Source organism: Anabrus simplex, chromosome 2 (genome assembly GCF_040414725.1).
Source record: "Anabrus simplex isolate iqAnaSimp1 chromosome 2, ASM4041472v1, whole genome shotgun sequence".
Classification (NCBI taxonomy): Eukaryota; Metazoa; Arthropoda; class Insecta; order Orthoptera; family Tettigoniidae; genus Anabrus; species Anabrus simplex.
Window position 1 is genome coordinate 653,868,522 of NC_090266.1, and position 22,913 is coordinate 653,891,434.

At 37.3% G+C, this 22,913-nt stretch overlaps 1 protein-coding gene across 6 annotated transcripts in view; it reads right to left on the minus strand.

Moving 5' to 3' along the window:
• Positions 1-22,913, minus strand: part of Tdg (Thymine DNA glycosylase) — a 538,298-nt gene that overhangs the window by 100,983 nt on the left and 414,402 nt on the right. For all 6 annotated transcript variants that reach the window (XM_067141146.2, XM_067141144.2, XM_067141143.2 and 3 more), the window contains one exon: positions 1,417-1,566. In XM_067141146.2, coding sequence (XP_066997247.1) covers positions 1,417-1,566 — 150 coding nt within the window. The remainder of the gene's footprint in view (positions 1-1,416; positions 1,567-22,913) is intronic.

Below are 22,913 nucleotides of genomic sequence, written 5' to 3' on the forward strand. Positions count from 1 at the left end.
TGAAGGTACAGTATGAAATGCAAATGAACTCAGCAGTATTCCAGGAGTGTGACTGAGTGTCACTATACCAGCCTGTATGGACAAAGGAGAAGTTGCCTAAGCTCCACTAGCTGTGGGAAAGTCTCAATATCATTATCACCAGGATTAACGACAGGAAGTCCTGCAACTAGCTGAATCTTCCAAAGCAAGGGAGGAACACAAACATACTAAAATTTGTAATTTTATTGAGGCCTTTAATGAGTATGAGATGTGTAAAAAGGAAAATGGCAAAATTTATTATTACTTTGTCAGAGAGAGAGAGAGAGAGAGAGAGAGAGAGAGAGAGCGAGAGAGAGAGAGAGCGAGAGAGAGAGAGAGAGAGAGAGAGAGAGAGAGAGAGAGAGAGAGAGAGAGAGAGTGTGTGTGTGCGCGCACGCGTGTGGAACCAGCAGCGAGCAAAATACCGCTAGCTAATTGTTGAGGTTCACAATAAGAAAGGAACACAAATATAGTAAAATGTATAATTTTGTTGAAGGCCTCTAATGAGCATGAGGATGTGTAAATAGGAAAATTGCAATGCTTCAAAAAAAATTATTATTATTTTGTCCAGTTCTCACTGCAGCAAGAAATGACCAAATACAACAAAAATTATACAGTATATTTTAGCACTGGAAAAATGAATTAACAAGCTATCCAAACTTCAAAGATAGGGAGTTAAGTTTAGAGCAAAATCCAGTAAAACTGGGAGTTGAAAAATGTCTGATGTTTGTCAGGATAAAGTTCATGTCATTCATGAGCCAACCTGTGCTGTATGTTCACAGGTAACCACCAATGACAAGATTTAATCCAGCCAATTCGAAAATCACCTCCAAAAATAATATCAGTCAGTCACAACAACATTCATTCATTTCACTCTATTATAGTGACTTTTCAATGGTTGGCTTACCAAAACACAGTGATACTGACCTATAGGCATCTTAGATATGAATGAATCTGTCTGCCTTAGTAAGACAAGATTATTATTGCAGCATTCAAAATACATTCTCAGCAATGAATGAAAGTAGAGAACTGTGAGACGGAAAAATCCCACCTGATATTTCCATTTCCCTATATGAAAAACATGATTATAAGTAGCTAAATAAATAATCATGACATGGATACAGCTGAAGTGATGGTAACAGTACAAGAGTTAACATAAAATAATCTGAATTCATTCCTTGGTAAGCTACTGAATACCACATTATCAGCATTACCTACATGTGAGACTACGAATTAAATGTGAAATAAATTTAAATGTAAACATAAATAAAATTCCCCCCCGTTTATATTACATTCAGCAGCGTAAATCTAGCTATTTTGGTTTCATACAAAGAAGTGCTACAGGATAAAGGGCACTGATTACTGCAAGCAACATCACACCCATACACCCAAACAAACCTTCTTTAATCTCTTTTCTAGTCAAATCTGCACTGCCTTTAGTAGCTCTTGCGACCATGTTAGTGAATCCTATGCCAACCTGCAACAGCTTGTAGTCATCATCTGCTGTCATAGGCTCCGGTGTAAGACCTGATAAGTACAAGCATTTCCCTGCAAAAAACAAGAAAGATAGCATAGTATTATGCACCATATTTAATCATAATGCTTTTAATATTACAGAAAATAACACGTGACCCCATGTACATGCAAATGAATAACAAAATAAACAGACCCTGCAGTGAATGGGAAATAATAATAATAATAATAATAATAATAATAATAATAATAATAATAATAATAATAATAATAATAATAGTTTAATGCCTACTAGCAACTTCTGCAATTTTTGGAGACATCAGGGTGCCACAATTTTGTCCCCCAGTAGTTCTTTAATGTGTCAGAAATCTCCTGGAACAAGGTCGGCATATTTGAGCAAGTATACAAGTACCATGGACTGAGCCAGAATCAAACCCACTAACTTGGACTCAGGATGCCAGATGAATGCTGTTATCTTGCACAAAATAAACATGTACCCTACTGATCTTCTGCATACTATAGAATCAAATAATGACCTTAGAGGAGGCAGGGCACTGGTGCTAAAAAAAAAACCTCTCAGGATGCCAGACAATCCTTGTCATCTGACAAACACACAGACATGAACCCCAGCAGCTATTTAAGAGCTATTCAACTAGAAACCTGAAATCTTCTCTTCATATTCTCCAACTAAATCAGTGTTTCAAAATGTCATTATCTTCCTTCTTTATAATAATGCCGATAATGTTCTTCTGTTTCAGGAAACACATACTGTAGATGGGAACTAACTACACTCTGGGGGGAAAATTCCTGGATACACATGTATTGGAGCAGTTTATCATCAGTAATACGGTTTAGCTACATATGTGTGAAGCGGAATACAGAACTCTGTTGATATTTCCACTATTAACATTCAGATCATCACTATTGAAATTAATGATATCAGACCGAGAGAGTTGACTGTACGGTTAGGGACGCGCAACTCTAAGCTTGCATTCGTGCGATAGTGGGTTCGAGCACTGTTGACAGCTCTGAAGATGATTTTCCATGGTTTCCCCATTTTCACACCAGGCAAATACTGGGGCTGTACCTTTATTAAGGACATAGCCATTTTCTTCCCACTCCTAACCCATTAATCTCCCATCGTCACCATAAGACCTGTCTGTGCCGGCGTGACATAAAGCCAATTGCAAAGAAAAAAATATATCAGAGTTGTAAATATCCACAAACCACAACTCCCTGAGCTATTTCAGTCCTGGACATGCAAAATGACCCTGCAATGTACGCAGGTGACTTCAAGAGCCACCACAATTTCTGGAAATACGATTGTATTGATGCTTGTGGGGAGTAACGTGTCGAACAGGTGGACGAAAACAACATACATCTGATCTTTGATACAAACTAGAAAGGAACTTTTTGATCTGTAAAATGAAAAATCCACAGTCTGTTTCCAGTCATTCGACCGGGTCAGAAATGGAATGAATGAAGCCCCCATCTAGCGGCAAGGATAGGAACTGTGCTGGCTGCTGAAGCCTGTCGCATACCTCTGGGGCAATGATTAATGAATGACAGATGAAATGAAATGATATTGAAGAATTTTGCTGGAATCAAAGATGACAGGGAAAACCGGAGTACCCAGGGAATAAACCTGGCCCACCTCTGCTTTGTCCAGCACAAATCTCGCAAGGAGTGGCCGGGATTTGAACCACGGAACCCAGCGGTGAAAGGCCAGCATGCTGCCGCCTGAGCCACGGAGGCTTTCTGATCTGTAAAATGGAAAAAATAAAATAGAAAATACAACCCTTTGTAGCTGAAGAAACAGAGTTCATCTCTCTGTGTCTATGAAAGTTCTGTTGAATTTTCCATCCGAACAGCAAAGACCAGTCTTACTAGAGGGCGTCTAACAATATAACAACCAAAATTCTTGACATTTTTTCGACCTTTTCTTAAAATCAATCCCTATATTCGTATAATTGAACGTTAGCAATTAAGAAAATATTTTAATTTAATGAAAAACTCTCCCAAAATGCTGGTTTTGTACTTAACACGAGCAGCAGACATGCTCTGATTAATTAACACATGTAAAAACTAATGCTTCTGACTTGATCTTTGATGAGAAATGGCCACATTACTTTAATATTTTTGGAAAATCACGCACGCACACGCACTCTCTCTTTTTTTTTTTTTTTTTTTTTTTCAATGCCATAATCTCTGAGTCAGTAGTTTAAATGGCTTAATTATTTTTAAAACCATTTAATAATCCCTTTCCTTCTATCTAAGGTCTTCAGGTTATATGCTATCTTCTGTTGTTCATTTTGCTTTTCATCCAGTTATTACATTGTTTCTTTCCAGTAGTTGTTCAAATTCTTCTCAACATTTAAGAAAAGCTGTATGCATCGGTTTCCTGTAGATTTTATATTTGGAGGCAAATGGGAGTCTGGTAATAGTTAAGTCTAAAAAGTTGAGGGCCTTATTGATTTTGGATTCTATAGTGAACTTAATATTCGTATCGATGTCATTGAGGTGTGCTAGGGTGGTAAATGCATCGGTCGACAAACTTGACCATATCGGTCCTTAATTGGTCCGTACTGACTCGTAATAACAATAACGTACAACGGGTGATTATAATATACAACAATGACCATATTCAGTGCAACAAACGGTTATAACTTCCAAGGATGTCAAATTGGACGTAAGATAATAGCTTCATAGTGACAACCAGCTAGTGGATCCATCCAGGGTGATGATACACGTTGTATGAGTGCAAAGGACAGGAGGAGTGAGTGGACGATTCAAGAGTGTTATTAAAATGTTCCATGCCTTACGTGTCGGGTTACAACAGGCATTATTATACAAAAATGCAAAGTGTACATATAGTATCTAGAGTTGAGGTTAGAAAGGACAATGCTTAATGTTAATGTGATAAGATGTTATAGCTCGAGACTTAGGTAAGGTAGATTTTAATGTAAATACGCTGACAAAGGGAGTTAAGGCTCCCGAAACATGTACGTATAAATTATTCAAATATTAAAATATATTGATAGGGCAGACCAAACAATCACCCGATGTACGTTATTGTTAAATGCATCAGTGTCGCGTTGATCCATGATGATAAACATATCATCTACAAACCTGGACCATGAGACTATATTGTTAAATTTCTTATCTTTTTCTATTTTAGTGTACTCTAAGAAATCAAGATATATATTGGCTAGAATGCCGGATGCCGGCGAACCCATGGCTAGTTCATCCTGTTTGTATATTACCTTGTTGAACATGAAATAATTATTGTTAGTTAAAAGTTTCAATATGGGCATGAAATCCGCTATTTCAAGTTGGCTGAGCTGGCTATAAGATCGTAGGTTTTTTGAAATAATTGGTATAACTTCTTCCGGTTTAATATTTGTGTACATGTTGGTAATGTCAAAGGAATGCATGGTATGGCATGGTTGTAATTTAAAGTTGTTTTAACGTTGGATTAATTCAAGGGTGTTTTTAATTCCATTTGCCTGGAAAGTGTAATGCTTGCTCAGAAACTGTTGAATAAATTGAGCTGTTTTGTAAAGTGGACTCGGTCTGAAATTTACTATGGGGCGTATGGGGATTCCATCTTTATGAATTTTAGGTTGCGCTTTAACAGTTGGCAAGCTAGGGTTCATATTAATCAATTTGTTCTTTTCACTGTCCGTTAGTAAAAAATTTGTATTTTTAAGTATCTGTTTTAATTGTCTTTGAATGGACTGGGTAGGATCTTTGTCTATAACTGTGAAGGATTTGTCTGTGAAAAAGATTTTTGTTTTTTCGATATAGTCTGCTTGGTCCATTACAACAGTAGCGTTCCCTTTGTCTGCTTTGGTAATAATGGTTTCTGAATTTCTAATTTTGTCTTTGAGTTGAAGAATCTTTTTTCTGTCTGTAAGTTGTGTGGAAGTTATAAGGTGTGTTGGTGTACTGAAAATATTTATTTGTTTTTTAGTCTCATGTCTGGTTTCATCCTGGATATTATATATATTTAACATCACCAGGTGATAGAAATGCACAGATCTCTACATAGATCAATTTTACCTTTCGTTCTGAACTTTATTATGATGTGCATAAGAGAGTTTTATACGGTCAAATGTTTTATGTTGTGACGCAATTTTGAATTGCTAGACTTTTAGAAGGTTTATTTGTGTGTGTGTGTATGTATATATATATATGTAATTTACTCAATGTCCTTGTTTGCTTAACCTTAGGCTGATGATGGCATATAAAAAATGCCAAAACCAGTACCTAAAAATTAATAATAAAATGTGACATTTTAATTTATATCACATTTGAAGTTGTATTGCACAGGTGGAAAATCCTATACCTTTATCTTTGAATGTAAAAGTTCAACTGCGTACAAGTTCAAATATGTAAGTATTTTCAAAATCGGACAGTTACTTTTAGAGATATCAATAAGAACAGCACGAGCGGTTTTGCATGCCGCATCAGACAGTGTGAAGTCGGGCAAGGACATATTGACGTGCAAGCAGGTTCTTGGGTGTGCTTCCAGCCATAGAATGGATACCAGCAATGCAAGCACATTGTACACATCGTACACATGTGATGGGTTTGCAAAGTGCGAACGACAGGCGAACTCATGACAGGACAGGGAGGTGTGATGTTTTTAAAAGGAATAAAATAATTACTTTGACTGCAGAGGAACATAACGAAAGCTATAATTGTCACTGGTTTGAGTGTACAGTACATCAGGCACGACTTCATAATATGATCTGTAGAGCTGCAGAACCACCAGAATGAAAGATACACTGCGATTAGCGATCCCATCCTTTATATTCAGTGTTATCGAGCCAAAGATTGATACCCATTCAGACTCTGTTGATCTGGCAACCTCGTTCAGATCTGTGAACGACAGAATATTAGGACACAACACTTAACAACAGCTTTTTTCCGATAGGTGGCTAAGAGTCGCCCATAAGGTTCTGTATGAACTGCACGCCTTGCAGCACGGCTGGCCTATTGGAGCTGTGTCACTGAGACCATGGAGTTAGTAAATAATACTAGAGGCAGCACCAGCACCACCGCCTCTGAGACAATCACAAATGCAAAACGTTGAAACCTCAGCTGTTTGGCAAAAAGCTCGCTCTGCTGTACACATCAATGCTAATAGAGAATTTTTAAAAGTGTATGGACATATATGATTTAAAATTCTTACATGTCAACATTCTCAGAGACTACAGTATACTTGTGATGCTACTGTCCAGCAGAAAGAAAGCCCAAAAAGCTTAAACACAGGAGAAATGCATGATAAAGGACAGTGTTCAGTTGCAATTAAGTCACACAATATCTATGTATTGTTCATGTTAATTCTTCACACAACGTATTTTAAGATATGGGGTACATATATTTCTCCAATTTTTGTGTAAATTGCCGGGACTATAGGCATAAATCTATCCAACGGCCAAAAACATTCTCTCTCGTACGAAGCAAATGAGCGAGTGTTTAGACCTAAAAACCTTGGCGAGTTCATGTGGCTATGTAGACAAATTATTGCCATCGCTGTTTTTTTAAACAGATATATTTTACTAACACTATGGCTGAGACATCCCAATTCTTGGAATCGTTGACACTTCCTCACCAAACACGGTTGAAAATCACACTATCACCTCTCTTGGACTATCACCCTCTTCGAGTCGACCTTGTCTTGCTGGGTGTGAAAGGAAAGATCTGGCTTGACGACTTGTATTGAAATATTACCACTCCGGGTTGGCACTGTGACCGAGAATTATTTCAAGAGTTTAAACCTCCTCTCAACAAAGGCTTCAATAGACAGTCTTTCAGTCGTCGTAATACAGCTGGCAAGATGAGACAAGCCATAAAATGAATTGCATCAGTAACTGAATTCTACAAGTAATCATGAATATGTTTTGTCCGTAATATTAGTGAATTCGAAGTTAGGTAGTAATGTAAATGAAAACAAGAACGTTAATACCATCAGATGTTGTTTCTTCTCCATTAAGACAGCCCATTCCCAATGATGTATGCAGGTCTCGGAACCTCTGTAAATACGAGTGTGTCGATAGTACACAATTTTTTTTCGATAAGCGGAAAGGCTTTTGTTTGTAACTTTTTAACTGTTGTATTTTGTACAAGTCAGTTCTTTATGTTGATGTCTCTCGAAATCGCGGTCTTACAATTTGAGATGTATGTTTACATTGAGATGTGTGTTTACCTGTATATTTTCTGTACATTTTCGGGAACTTTAAGGCTGATAGAACATGGGGTAAGGCGTTTCTGCAGAGTTGGAGGACGTATGCACAAGAGCTTAGTTGGCACTTCTTGTATGCAATACGAACTTAGATTTGTCTATTACAATGGACTGGGCGCCACAGAGCAAAACCTCCAACATAATTCAGCACAAGCCGCCACTGCAGTACGTACTACTGTATGAATTGAGAAATTAACATAATACAGGACACCGGAAGAGCTCCTTCTAGAAAAGAAAATGAATAATGTCCGAATAATCTCCCTTCCCCATTGTGTGTCCGCCGTAATATTCGTGAATATTGTATGCAGGTCTCAGAACCTCTGTAAATACGAGGTGTGTCGATACTAAATAATATTTTTTTACGATAAGCGGAAAGGCTTTTGTTTGTAACTTTTTAACCCAGGGTATGTTACGGTACATCACATTATGTGTACAATAGTTTACAGTACATGCCTGGTATCCATTATGTGGCTAGAATCAACGCCAGGAAACAGCTTGCGTGCCAATACGTCCTTGGCCCACCATACGCTGTCTGATGCGGCATGCAAAGGTCACATGCATTCTTATTGATATCTCCATAAAGTAGCTGTCCAATTTTGAAAATACTTAGATATTTGAAATTGTACGCAGTTGAACTTTTAGACCAGCTGTATACACTCCTGCCATTCCATTTAAGAATACGGAGTTAGTATCAACATCTCTGTTATTAATCACCTCATGAGAATAAGTAGCACATTATTTTACAAGACCCTGGGTATGATTTACGAATATGAAAACAATTACATGTTCTCATTTTTGGTCCATATTGAAAATTTATAGTTCATAAAACAATAAAGGTGTTTTATAATCCACCTATTCAATACTTCTATTTTCACTTATAGTGGTTACATAAACAGACTATCAGTTAAATGGGATATGCTTCGCCCACAATTTAGGTCATCTTCAGCCTAAAAACAATCTTCGAGAGTACATCTAATATTAAATATGGAAGCTAAAAGTTTAGCCAGTTATTAAAATTCAGGATATAAAAATGTGAAAAATGATACATTATACAAACATGTTAATGGAAACACAGTCAATGATTAAACTATGATCTTGTCGGAGACTAAAACTTCTTCCATTAAAATTCCAATTAAATTAGTTCAGAGTGATAACAACATAATGCCAACGACAGGAGGGCGTGAACACAAGCACAAACAAGAATGTCATAAAAACAACATGTTCAAGGCTGCTAAAGAAATTCGTGAGCATAAGGTGAAACAGAAGCAACAGTTGAGATATTGTAGAAGTAGCCTTTAGCACCGGTAGGCAATACTATTGGCTGAAACCTTGTCAGGAAATGTCAGAGGATACTGAAAAATGTTCTCTGTAAGAGAAGGAAAGAATGAATTAAGAAATTGAACGCAAGGAGAGAAATTCAGCTTACATAATTTGGAACGGATGAGGACTTACATGTTAGTTGAAAGTTGTTATTTGTTAACTACTGTTGTGTTGGTAGCTGCCCTTCTGTTGGCTCTGAGTCTCATATTATAACTGTGCTGCAGAGGCAGCAGTGAATTCGGAGGGGAAGGAATAGGGGAGTGTGGAAGGGAGGAGGATGGGTGGACTTAACTGTGACGAGGCTGACAAAGGGCCGGAGTCATCCGTTTTGCTGGAAGTAGGCCTAATATCTGTAGGTATGGGTGGAGTTTTAGAGTATGAAGAATTAAATATATTAGGTATCCTAAATTTATTTGAACTAACTGTATTTAATAATTTCGGCGTTAATTCATGTAACATGCTTTTACTGTCCGTGATTTCATTAAGACTTTGTTCCTCATTATATGTCTGATCTAAATAGATATATAAACTTTCTAGTTCGTTCAACATTCTCCCTTTTTCTATGTTTCTAATTATCGCTAGGTCTTTCTCTATGGATTCAAATTGGAGCCCAGTCTCCCGCATATGTAAACTCATCGCTGAGTATTTCCTATGTTTTTCCGCGTTAACATGTTCCATGTATCTTGTCATAAAGCTTCTCCCAGTCTGTCCAACATATGAAAAATTACACTGTGTACATTTGAGTCTGTATACTCCTGATCCCAAATAAAGATTTTTGTCATAATTAACTTTTTTATGATTGAAGAATATGGATTGGTTAGTATTAGTAGTTCTAAAAGCTATATTAAAAATATGTTTTTTGAGCACGTTAGTAATTCACATAAACAAGCATCTTTTCACAGTCTAATTTATAGAGCACTTAGAATCCCTCTATCTCCCAAGAATTTGAAGAAAGAATTGAATTATATTGGGTACCTCGCTAAACAGAATGGTTTTGAAATAGAAATGATCAATAAATTGATCAATAAAATTAAGAACAAGTTATCCACGAATCTGATACCAGAAAAAACAAAAAACTGAGTATGCTACATTCACTGTAGTTGATTTTAATTTTCTGTTGAATGGCATCCACCACTTTGTAGATAATGTCTACTTTTGTTTCCGTCTTGTCTTCCTCCACCCCATAAATAAATATGGATTTTTTCTTGCGGTCCTGGTTGCAGACTGCTATTTCTTTCTTCAAATTTACCAACTGCTCTTCCTTATTTTTTAATTCTTTCCTTAAGTAATGCCAGTTCTCTCTCGCTGTCTTCCATCATTGCCTTAGTATCTCTTGTGTATTCCTGAATCCACTGTCTTGTCTTTTCGTGCTCCTGGACTTGCTCCTGTAGCAATTTCCTTAGCTGCTCAAACAGGCATAACTCCTCTACTACCTCCTTTATTACCTTCCTTATAATTTGCTACTACTCTGTGGCACCGGATTTACCTCCACTCCTCCAATGACCACAGCACAGTAACCACCATTTCCGCAAGAAGCACCTTCTCCTTCATTGTTCTAGGTTGTTCTTAAGACTTCCTTTATTAATCCTACTAATGATTTGAAGATCATCTTTAATGTTAGTGAATTTGTGGCTTGCCTCTTTCATATGAGCTCCCATAGCAGAGAATCTCCCGTACTTCTCTGCATTAAAATGCTCTTGATATCTAATTGTAATTGTAAATTGTAAAGCTTTTTCCTGATTGTCCCACATACATTTTTTTTTTTAAACACTGATTGCACATCAACCTATAAATGCCTGACTCCTGAAATTCGTTGTCTGTAAGTTTAGTGACCTTGTTATGAATCTATGTTTCGTGTTGTTGTTAGTTGAGAATGCTACTTCGGTGTTGTGCTTCTTAAACATATTTGTTATTTCATAAATCCTGAGATTATTAAAGATGAATTTGACGTATCTCTTTGCTTTCTCCGATTCCTGGTTTAATTTTATTTGTCGTTGATATTTGCACTTAGTAATGATTTTGTTGATGAATTTCAGACTCTAACCATTAAAAAAAGGGCTTGCTGGCAAATGTAAGCGAGTTCCTTCTTCCAGTATTTTCCTGTTAATGGAATTTCAAAGGCCCCGTTGACGAAACTACAGTAAGCGGATTTCTTTTGTGAAAAAGGGTGCAAAGAGTCGCTTTGTATTGTGGTCGGTATATAAGTGGGTTTTCTGTGTATTCTAAAATGGACCCTGTTGTTTTCCAGAATTGTTTGAATCTCTAGAAAATTTACTACTACTACTACTACTACTACTACTACTACTACTACTACTACTACTACTACTGTGTATACCTTGGACGGAGCTGCTGGAGAGCCTGGATGACCTGAGGCAGGCAAGTCTCACTGCACCACTTCGCAGTATCTGTCCTTTGTGTTACTAGCACAACCCGAGTACTACCACAACTTTGACAACTACTACTACTACTACTGTGAATTTAATGTTTGGGTCTAAGTTATTTAAGGTATTTAAAATGTTGTGACTGTTGTTAAGTTCTTTATTTAATATGGCATAAGTATCATCAACATAGCGTAGCCAGAGATCTAGTCCTTTAATGTGGCCTATTTTTTGAGTGTGTTCTAAGTAATCGAGGTATATATTAGCTAAAATCCCTGAAGCCGGAGCTCCCATAGGGAGTCCATCTTGCTGATATATTCTATTGTTGAAAGAAAAGAAATTATGGTTCAGTACGAATTACAGGATAATCATAAAATTTTCCATTTCCTGTTTACTAATGTGTATGTGTTACAACAGATTCCTTTTTATAATCTTAATGGTGTCTTTTATGGGAATATTAACTAGTATACATATCTTTAATGTAAAAGGAGCTTGTTGCATGGGAAGAAGTTAATTTAATCAATCAATCAATCAATCAATCAATCAATCAATCACTACTAATCTGCATTTAGGGAAGTCGCTCACGTGGCAGATTTCCTACCTGCTGTTTTCCTAGCCTTTCCTTAAATGATCACAAAGAAATTGGAAAATTATTGAACATATCCCTTGGTAACTTATTCCAATCCCTAACTTCCTTTCCTATAAACAAATATTTGCTCCAATTTGTCCTCTTGAATTCCAACTTTATCTTCATATTGTGATCTTTCCTACTTTTAAAGACACCACTCAAACTTATTCCTCTACTGATGTCCTCCCACGCCATCTATCCACTGACAGCTCGGAACATACCGCTTATAAGTAACTATTCTCATTTTGGTTCCGTATTGAAGATGACATATATCACAAATATTATTATAATATTTATGGATCCACCTTTTCAATATAGTACAATACAATACAATACAATACAATACAATTCACTATTTCATGTGGTTAAAATTTATACATAATACATAAAAGTCATAGGTACATGTTTCACCCTTTTTTACGGTCATCATCAGCCTATATCAATCTTAAAAATTAATGGATACGTGATCTTTCTAATCTTATAAACTATAGAGTACAATGTTGGACAATGATCTAATAAAATGTTGTACTATAACATCTAAAACAGGTATTGCACAGAAAGTATGTTAAAAAATACTGTGAATTAACAGTTTTTAAAGATTATAACGTAGTTAATCATGAATATTTGAGCGTTTAAAACCAAAATGGATCCTCTTCTTCTACATCATTAGGACTGTGACCACCTTGAGTGTAAAAGCACAATCATCCAAGGGGAGATGTTTACTCCACTCCCATAGCATGAGTTCAAGTTTATAGTAAAATCAATGTCAGTTATTTAAAATAGAAGTGTGCACGTAACAAATGTATTAAAATATGTGAATGGGAATGGAGTAAACATCCCCCCTTGGATGATTGTGCTTCTACACTCAAGGTCGTCACAGTTCTAATGATGTATAAGAAGAGGATCCATTTTGGTTTTTTAAACGCTCAAATATTCATGATTAACTACATTATAATCTTTAAAAACTGTTAATTCACAGTATTTTTTAAACATACTTTCTGTGCAATACCCCTGTTTTAGATGTTATAGTACAACATTTTATTAGATCATTGTCCAACATTTTACTCTATAGTTTATAAGATTAGAAAGATCACGTATCCATTAATTTTTAAGATTGACATAGGCTGATGATGCCCGTAAAAAAAAGGGTGAAACATGCACCTATGACTTATGTCTGTCTGTCTGTCCGTCTGTCTGTCTATCTGTTAGGCCATCAGCCCAGAGGCTGGTTGGATCCTCAAATAGCACCACCAAAAGTTATGGGGTTACAAGGAAACCACACAAACCAATGGCAGCACCAAAATGAGGCGTACTAGGCAAGACGAGGAGTGAGGTAGTTTGCCATTGCTTTCCTCACAGGGTCAGAAAGTGCTATTGCAGCATGACTGACACTATGGGCAACACCTTTCATAACACTCAGATGCACTAGTCGTGCTCTTAATGTCATTACTCAGCACCACCCATACCCCAGCAGCTTCCATATTGTCACAGCCATGGATGAGACTGGGACTTCGGTGAAAGCTACACTTTACTCTGGCCTGTGCCAAGAGATGGATACAGAAGTACTGTATCCATCAGGAAATGGCTGCAGGCAAGACTTTTATGTATTATGTATAAATTTTAACTACATGAAATAGTGGATTGTATTGTATTGAAAAGGTGGATCTATAAATATAATATTAATATTTGTGAAATACATACCGCTTAATCGAGCAACTTGTCTCCTTTCTCCCAAGTCTCCCCAGCCCAAATTTTGCAACATTTTGGTAATGCTACTCTTTTGTCGGAAATCACCCAGAACAAATCGAGCTGCTTCTCTTCGGATTTTTTCCAGTTCTTGAATCAAGTAATCCTGGCGAGGGTCCCATACACTGGAACCATACTCTAGTTGGGGTCTTACCAGAGACTTATGTGCCCTCTCCTTTACATCCTTACTACAACCCCTAAATACCCTCATAACCATGTGCAGAGATCTGTACCCTTTATTAACAATCATATTTATGTGATTACCCCAATGAAGGTCTTTTCTTATATAAACACCTAGGTACTTACAATGATCCCCAAAAGGAACTTTCACCCTATCAACACAGTAATTAAAACTGAGAGGACTTTTCCTATTTGTGAAACTCTCAACCTGACTTTTAACCTCGTTTATCATCATACCATTGCCCACCGTCCATCTCACAACACTATCGAGGTCACCCTGCAGCCACTCACAATCTTGTAACTTATTTATTACTCTGTACAAAATAACATCATCTGCAAACAGCCTTATTTCTGATTCTACTTCTTTACAGATATCATTGATATATATAAGAAAACATAAAGGTCCAATAATACTGCCTTGAGGTATTCCCCTCTTAATTATTACAGGGTCAGATAAAGCTTCGCCTACTCTAATTCTCTGAGTTCTATTTTCTAGAAATATAGCCACCCATTCAGTCACTTTTTTTTCCAGTCCAATAGCACTCACTTTTGCAAGTAGTCTTCCATGATCTACCCTATCAAATGCCTTAGATAGGTCAATCGCAATACAGTCCATTTGACCTCCTGAATCCAGGATATCTGCTATATCTTGCTGAAATCCTACAAGCTGAGCTTCAGTGGAATAACCTTTCCTAAACCCAAACTGCCTTTCGTCAAACCAGTTATTAATTTTGTAAACATGTCTAATATAATCAGAAAGAATGCTTTCCCAAAGCTGACATGCAATGCATGTCAAACTGACTGGCCTGTAAGTTTCAGCTTTATGTCTATCACCCTTTTCTTTAAACACAGGGGCTACTATAGCAACTCTCCATTCATATGGTATAGCTCCTTCAACCAAACAATAATCAAATAAGTATTTCAGATATGGTACTATATCCCAACCCATTGCCTTTAGGATTTCCCCAGAAATCTTATCAATTCCAGCTGCTTTTCTAGTTTTCACCTTTTGTATCTTACTGTAAATGTCATTGTTATCATAGGTAAATTTCAATACTTCTTTAGTATTACTCACATCCCCTATCAGGACATTATCCTCGTAACTAACAATCTTTACATACTACTGACTGAATACTTCTGCCTTTTGAAGATCCTCGCATACAGTTCATTGATTCCTGGAATGTCCTTCTTTGAACCTGTTTCTGCCTTAAAGTACCTATACATACCCTTCCATTTTTCACTAAAATTTGTATGACCACCAATTATGCTTGCCATCATGTTATCCTTAGCTGACTTCTTTGCTAGGTTCAATTTCCTAGTAAGTTCCTTCAATTTCTCCTTACTTCCATAACCATTTCTAACTATTTCATTCCAGCCTGCACCTCCTTCTTAGTCTCTTTACTTCTCTGTTATAATATGGTGGATCTTTACCATTCCTTACCACCTTTAAAGGTAAAGTCTTTAACAACCTTGCAAAACTCCTTGGAGTTTTTTAATGATGTTTTGATGTAAAAGATGTAATTTTGAGTTAAAAACTTATGAATGAATTGAGAAGTTTTGTATGTGGGACTTTTCCAAAAGTTAATTACCGGTCTAATAAGTATATCCTTTTTGCTTCTGTATTTCTTGGTTGTTTAAGAGGAAGTTACTTTGTTTTAGTATCCCTTTCAAGTTCCTTTGTATTTTTAGAGTGGGGTCTTTCTCAATGACCTTAACTTTGTTGTTATTGAAAAAAGTTTGTTTTCCTAATGCATTCAGTTTTGTTTAGTATTACAACTGTTCCTCCTTTATCGGCTTTCGTTACGACTACATTACTTTGTCTAATTTTACGTTGAAGATCTCTATCTTTGAACTGTTGGAATTTGATTCTAATCCTTTAATTGCAGAGATAATTTTTTTTCCTACCTCGTATTTCAGATCATTTTGAATATCGATTGGTAGGTTCTGTATGGCCGTTTCCGTTTCTGCTAACATTTGTATTAGTTCTTGAATTTTATTGACACTATGCCAATTGTCTGGTGTTAGTGTCTGTGCCAAGTACACACAATTTACAAGGAACATAGGGACTTCACTGCAAACTGAATTAAACAATAGATCACTACATCTGATGAAAAGGAACACTTATTCAAGTTGTGAATGTCCCCTTCAAGCTAGATACAAAGGGCACTAGGAAAGTTTCGCAATGTGAGTGAACGCTTTAGACCTTTTCAAAATAATTTCCACCACACACAATACACTTCTCCATACGTCGAAACCAGTCACTGAACCAACTCTGCCACCTTTCTTCGGTTACATTTTCACACTCTTGATCCCATGCTGCCAGAAGCTCCTCGTCGGATGCAAAAAGACGCCCTTTCCAGCTTCAGGTTCACTTCTGGGAAGAGTGCGAAGTCACATGGGGCAAGATCAGGACTGTATGGAGGATGATCAAGCAGTCAACCCTGATCTGGCAAGAAAATACATTGTTACATTAGCATGATGTGCTGGAGCATTGTTGTGATGCAAGAACCAAGTACTGAGCCGTGACCTTGGACAGAGCTGCTTGAAAGCCTGGGTGACCTGAAGCAGACAAGTCTCACTGTACCATTTCGCAGTAACTGTCCTTTGTGTTACTAGCACAACCTGAGTCAGGATGCCCTGTTTAGTGAAGAATATTGCAATCATCCTTTTCTTCACTGACCCTGACTTTCGCACAGTCACAGGAGTAACCTCATCTTCAAACAGACACACCTTGTTCTGGGATTTTGTTGGGACATCGTAATAATAAAGCCAAGTTTCATCACCTGTAACGATGCTATTGACGTTACACAAAGTCCCATTTTCAAACTGTTTTAGCATTTTTTGGCACCATTTCACATGATAAGTGAATGGGGCACCCAAAGGGAGATGCTCGTGTAGAATTGAATGAATAGCTGCTGCAGGGATGTGGAGGGTATCTTCTACCTGCCGATATGTCAACCGCCTCTCTTGCTGCAACATTTTCCTCGCAGCTTTAATGTTTTCCTCAGTCACTGTATCAGCAGGTCGCCCAGAACGAGGGTCGTCTTCAACCCCAAAATTTCCCCTCTGGAACTCTTTGTACCAGCGGAAAACTGTTGTCCGAAGTGGACAGTCTTTCCCCAGCACAGGAGTCATTTCCTCCAGGCACTGGTCAACAGTTAGTCCACGAGCAAAATTGTAGCGGATAATTGCACGATATTCACCTTTAGACCATACTGAGATCTTAAATTGCTTTCAATCCCACTGCTTGGTAACAACTGGTGTGAAGGTCTTCTAGACCAGTTTTCACCCCTCTTTCTATCCCTCACCATAACAAGGGTGTCCAGCCAAATGTTTATGCGTATTACAAAACTTTCTTAGTGCCCTTTGTATAAACAATTACTCATGTTACTATTTAACAAGAAATAATTTATGAATCAAATGGCTCAACTATACAGATAAGGAATACAAACTCCCAGATCGACTCGAGAACACTTGGTTACTATAAGGACATTGACATAGTTCAACACCAATCACAACAGTTTTCATGTGTCATTTTGGTTTCAATTTTAAATGTGTATTCCAACTTTATCAATGTTTTAGACTTAGATTTCAAATTAAGACATTACGGTACAGGCAGCAGGCATCATGGGTATACAATGGCTGCACAGAGTACTAAATGCTGTATGGAGAGACAACAAAATACCTACAGATTGGAGCAAGGGCATTATAATTCCCCTGTTTAAGAAAGGCAGCAGACGGAAACCCACCAACTATAGAAGAATAACAATGCTGTCTCATGGGCTATATACATTCTAGAGAAGATCATAGATAGGAGATTGAGAATCATCACTGAACCACAGTTAGAGGAGGAACAATATGGGTTCAGAAGTAACAGATCAACAATGGATCTAATTTTTAGCACCCACTTGCTGATGGAAAAGTATTGGGAGAAAGGCAAGAACCTGCTCATTGTATTCCTGCATATAGAAAAGGCCTATGATAGTGTTATAACAGATAAGATATGGGAGTGCCTGAGGAAAAGAAATGTGCCTGAAGAACTGGTAAGGAAAATTCAGATGTTGTACAAAGACTGTACTAGCTGTGTACATATTAGGGAAGGTCTATCATCATGGTTTGAGACCAAGAGCGGTGTTCAGCAAGGAAGTGCACTGTCCCCACTAATGTTCATCACTGTTATGGACAATATAATGAAGAACGTCAAGGAGAAGTTAGGTGAACTGAATGGAGTGGCCTTTGCTGATGATATGATTTGGGGTAAAACAGAAGAGGAAGTACAGACCAGACTCAACGTATGGAAATCCCAGTTCCAGGGATATAACCTCAACATCAGCAAGACCAAGACAGTGGTGAAGGCAGTCAAGAGAGAAGGGTGTCCAGCAAATGTAAAACTAGGAGACCACCAGCTAGAGTGTATGGATAGTTTTCCTTACCTTGGAAGTGTAATCTCCAGTGATAATTTGGTCAGAAAGAAAATTACAAACTGAGTGCAAAAGGGATCAGAATTCTACCAACAAGTAAGAACACTTTTATGGGATGACATGATTCATAATCTGGCCAAACTGATGATGTTTGACAGTCATTTCATACCAATATTGACCTATGGTATTGAAGTGCGCATCCTCACAAAGTGATTCATGAAGACTGCAAGCATCAGAGATGAAATTTCTTAGATCCAATATCCAGAAGACCAAGATGGACAAGTTAAGAAATGAGGAGGTGAGAAAAGAAGCCAGAATGGAGACATCCCTATTAGACAGAATCAGCACATCCAGACTACGGTGGTATGGGCATGTGATGAGGATGGAGCCTACAAGAACAGCCAGAATAAATCTGGAAAGACAGGTGGAGGGGAAAAGACCTGCAGGAAGACCTAAAACATGATAGATGGACATGATCAAGGTTGATCTAGTTGCCAGATAATGGACAGTGGATGATGTTCTCCATGACAAGTTATAAACGGACAGGAAGAAGTGAAAGAGGCTCATTAACAGTACCTGGGAAACTGGAGTTGTACAATGATGATGATGATGATGATGATACACCAAATTGTATTCTTTATTACTGGTTGTATGTAAACATATGTTTCCAATTAGATCATGGCTGAAGATGACCCAATGTATGTAGGGTCGCAACTAATACCTATTATATAGGAGACTATATTAAGCTGATAGTACTGAATAGGTGGACCTTCCTCTATTTTATTTTATTTATTTATTATGGCTTCTTTCATGTGACGAAGTTAGGGCACACGGCCCTCTCTTATACTTAACCACAATACACCAAGTAATATTAAGGTTGCCTATTACTAATTATACTACTTATACTATTTCCTAAATTAAGCTTAAGTTACACACCCACACAATATGCAGCTCATTAGCTTATTAGCTCGTTACTTCAGTCCTCTTTTCTATCTCACACAGACACTTGCACACACACTTACAACGTACACACTTATCAACTACCCTTACGTTTACATTATATAAAACTAACAAACAATTTTTAATTTTACAATTACCAATCACACGCACACAATACACACTTCAATTGGTAACTCTCAACAGGAAGTCTCGGCAAGATATTTTAAATTTGAGGAAAGAGTCAATGCCCCTGACACTTACTGGCAGGGAATTCCAAAGCCTGGAACCGGTTACAATAAAAGATTTATTATACACAGAAGAGTGGTGAAAAGGAATAGCTAAAGTGGAGCCCGAGCGAGTGTTACGGTTATGGAAGGAAGAGAGGAAGTGAAGTTTAGATGAAATATACTGGGGGGAGTTACTATGCAGAAGTTTGTGTATTAAGACAAGTATATGATATTCACGTCTCTTATCAGGTTTTAACCAGTGCAGTGCTTGATAGTAAGGAGTAATATGCACATCATACCTTAGGTTAAAAATGAATTTAAGGCAACAATTCATAATACACTGCAGTTTCCTAGTTTGTTCTTTAGTAGTGTCTACCAAGATAACATCACAGTAGTCAAGGATAGGAAGAATTAGGGTCTGTGTTAATCTTTGCTGCATATTTAGTGGTATAATATCTTTATTTAATTACAATGGGTGTAGAGTAGCAAACGCCTTCTGACTTACGTTTTTGATATGCTCTGTCCAATTTAGAGTTTCAGTCATAGTCACCCCAAGATTTCTCACTGTTTTACTGTACGGGATTGTGCTATTATTTATTTGTAGAGGAGGAATGATCGAATCGATCTTGCGTAGGAGCTTCTGGGAACTGACAATGATAGCTTGCGATTTTGATGGATTTATGAGAAGTCTGTTTGTGAGAGCATATTCACTGAGTTTCTTCATGTCATCATTTATGCATTTTACTGCGTTTGGTAATTCGCTTAAGTTGCAACGGTAATAAATTTGGAGATCATCAGCATATAGGTGATAATTACACGTTTTTAGAGAAGATGAAATGTCATTGACATACAATGTAAAAAGCAACGGTCCTAAAATACTACCTTGTGGCGTGCCAACTTTCCTTGTGCGCCATTCTGAATTTCTTTCGTGAGTTATCACCCGCTGCCTCCGATCTTTCAAATATAACGTAAAAACGTCAGCACTAAAGGGTCAAACAAGTAAGATTCCATTTTCTTAATTATGAGCTGTAAGTCTATTGTATCAAATGCACCACTGAAATACAGTAGCGTTAGTACTGTAACTTGTCATTGTTCCATAGCTAGTCTGATGTCTTCTGTCACTTTAAGGAGGGCCGTGGCAGTGCTGTACCCTTTCTTAAAGCCCGATTGTAATGGGTCTTTCCAAAGTTTTAGAAAGCGTTGGAAGAATAGAAACTGGGCGATAGTCAGAGGTCAGTTTAGGATCGTTTATCTTGGGCACTGGGATGACATTAGCTTGTTTCCAGAGTGCAGGGAAAGTTCAATTTCTAAGACAGTAACTGAATATATGTGTGATAATCAGGAGGATAGCACCTATTATATTATGTATGAAATGCATAGGGATGTCGTCTACTCCTACTGCTTTAGATTTAATAGAGTATAGTACTTTTTAAATTTGGTTGCTAGTGACCTCTTGGAATGAAAATTGAGGACGATTAAGTGGAGGGATGGCTGGTTGATTCGTATTTAATTCTACCTGATTGATTGGTTTAAACGCGATTCGTTTTTCAGAGAAATATGTAATAAGCTCGTCTAGGGGAACAGTTGGTTCTCGTTGCTGTTGTTGGCCTTTTACAATACCAAGAGAGTGTAGTTCTTTCCAGGAATTCCTGGCATTCAGGTTACCTGAAAGACAGTTTAAGTACTAAAATTTCTGATTTCTTGCTTAATTCTGTTCCTAAGTACCCGATAGTTTTCAAAATTGGATTCGTTATGGGTACGTTTATACTGTCGGAACCTTGAATCACGACGAGCCATCAAATTCTTAATTTCGTCATTTAACCATGGGCAGGAGGGGGGGACTCACTTTTACTTGTCGTTTGGGAGCGTGTTTGTCGTATAGACTAGTAATGAGGGAATTTAGTTTGTCTATTTTTGCGTCAATATCGTCTAGTAGTAGAATAACATTCCAGGGTAGGTTGTAGGTGTCATACTTCAGTTGATCTAAATTAATATCTCTTATATTCCTACAAGTGGTGAACTTAGGTTTGTATTTGGGTATGCAAAGAGAATAGGATAAATAAACTAGGTAGTGTGTTGAGATCGATGGAACAGGAATTTGGCCGTGATTTAAGGCTTTCTGGGGATTGTTTGTTATAATTAGATCGATTAGTGAGTGTGAATTGTGATTATTGCTATATATATGGTTGGTAGGATTTAATGGGAGAATCGCAACGTTACAGGAAAATAGTATATCAAGTAGTTTGTCCTTCTGAGCTGATTCTTTCAGTAAGTTTATATTTAAGTCTCCTAATAGTACGATATGTTCGTAAGTTGGTACCAAGTTGAATAAACAAGCTTCCAGCTCCGTCATGTTCACTATATCTGGAGGTTTATAAACTACGGCGAAGAGGACTTTTGTCCCTTTAATGGTGATCTCCACGAACAAGAACTCTGGTACCCTACCCTTTGATAGTGATCAATTGCCAATGCGGACCATGACAAAATTCATAACTTATGAGTATTAGACCGTCTTCGCAAAGTAGACAATGGAAGATTGTGAAAGTACATTAATTACTAAGAAATTCCCCAGCAACATACACAAGCTTCACACAAGGGGAGAGAATAATACAATAATTCTGAAACCAACGACTAGGATATGTCTTAAAGGTAGTATCACTAGAAAATTGTGGGGGGGGACACACATTGAAGGTCCATACATTAATAGTTTGAGACGAAGCAGACTGAAGGTCTAGCTCAGTTTTTACTCAAAACACAAATGAAGTTAATACTGGAAGTAAGTAATTGCAAAGTAGTTTACAATGATTTGTCATGGAAAAGAGAGAAAGCCATACAACGGTTGGAAATACGAGACAATGCATAAACCAAATATAGAAGTGGATTTAAGACCTAGATTTTAACATGAATTTCTCATTAACCATAACACTAATAGTGTTTACACAGTTTTACATCAATATAAGAGTCCAGTTTACAAGTAAAATACATAAGCAAAGAGATGAGCACCTTCACAGAATAAACAAGTGAAAGATGCAGAAACTTCTGTCCAACAATCAGTGACCCGAGCATGAAGTTCAAAATGAGATGTGGTGAAGTTTCTATGAATACAGTGCCATTTCTAATGATGTTATTTGCTGGGCTATGGAACACCTAATGATACTGCACTATCCCATCGCCTGTGAAAATAAATTCACCTTTGAGAATGTTGAATTAAGGTAGAAAGCACTACCATGAGATGAACAGACAGAGTCAGTTAAATTCAAAGAAAATAGAGAGAGAACTTTAAATTAGAGTCAACAGTGACGTGGTAGTGACTAAATTCCCAGTAAAAGTAAT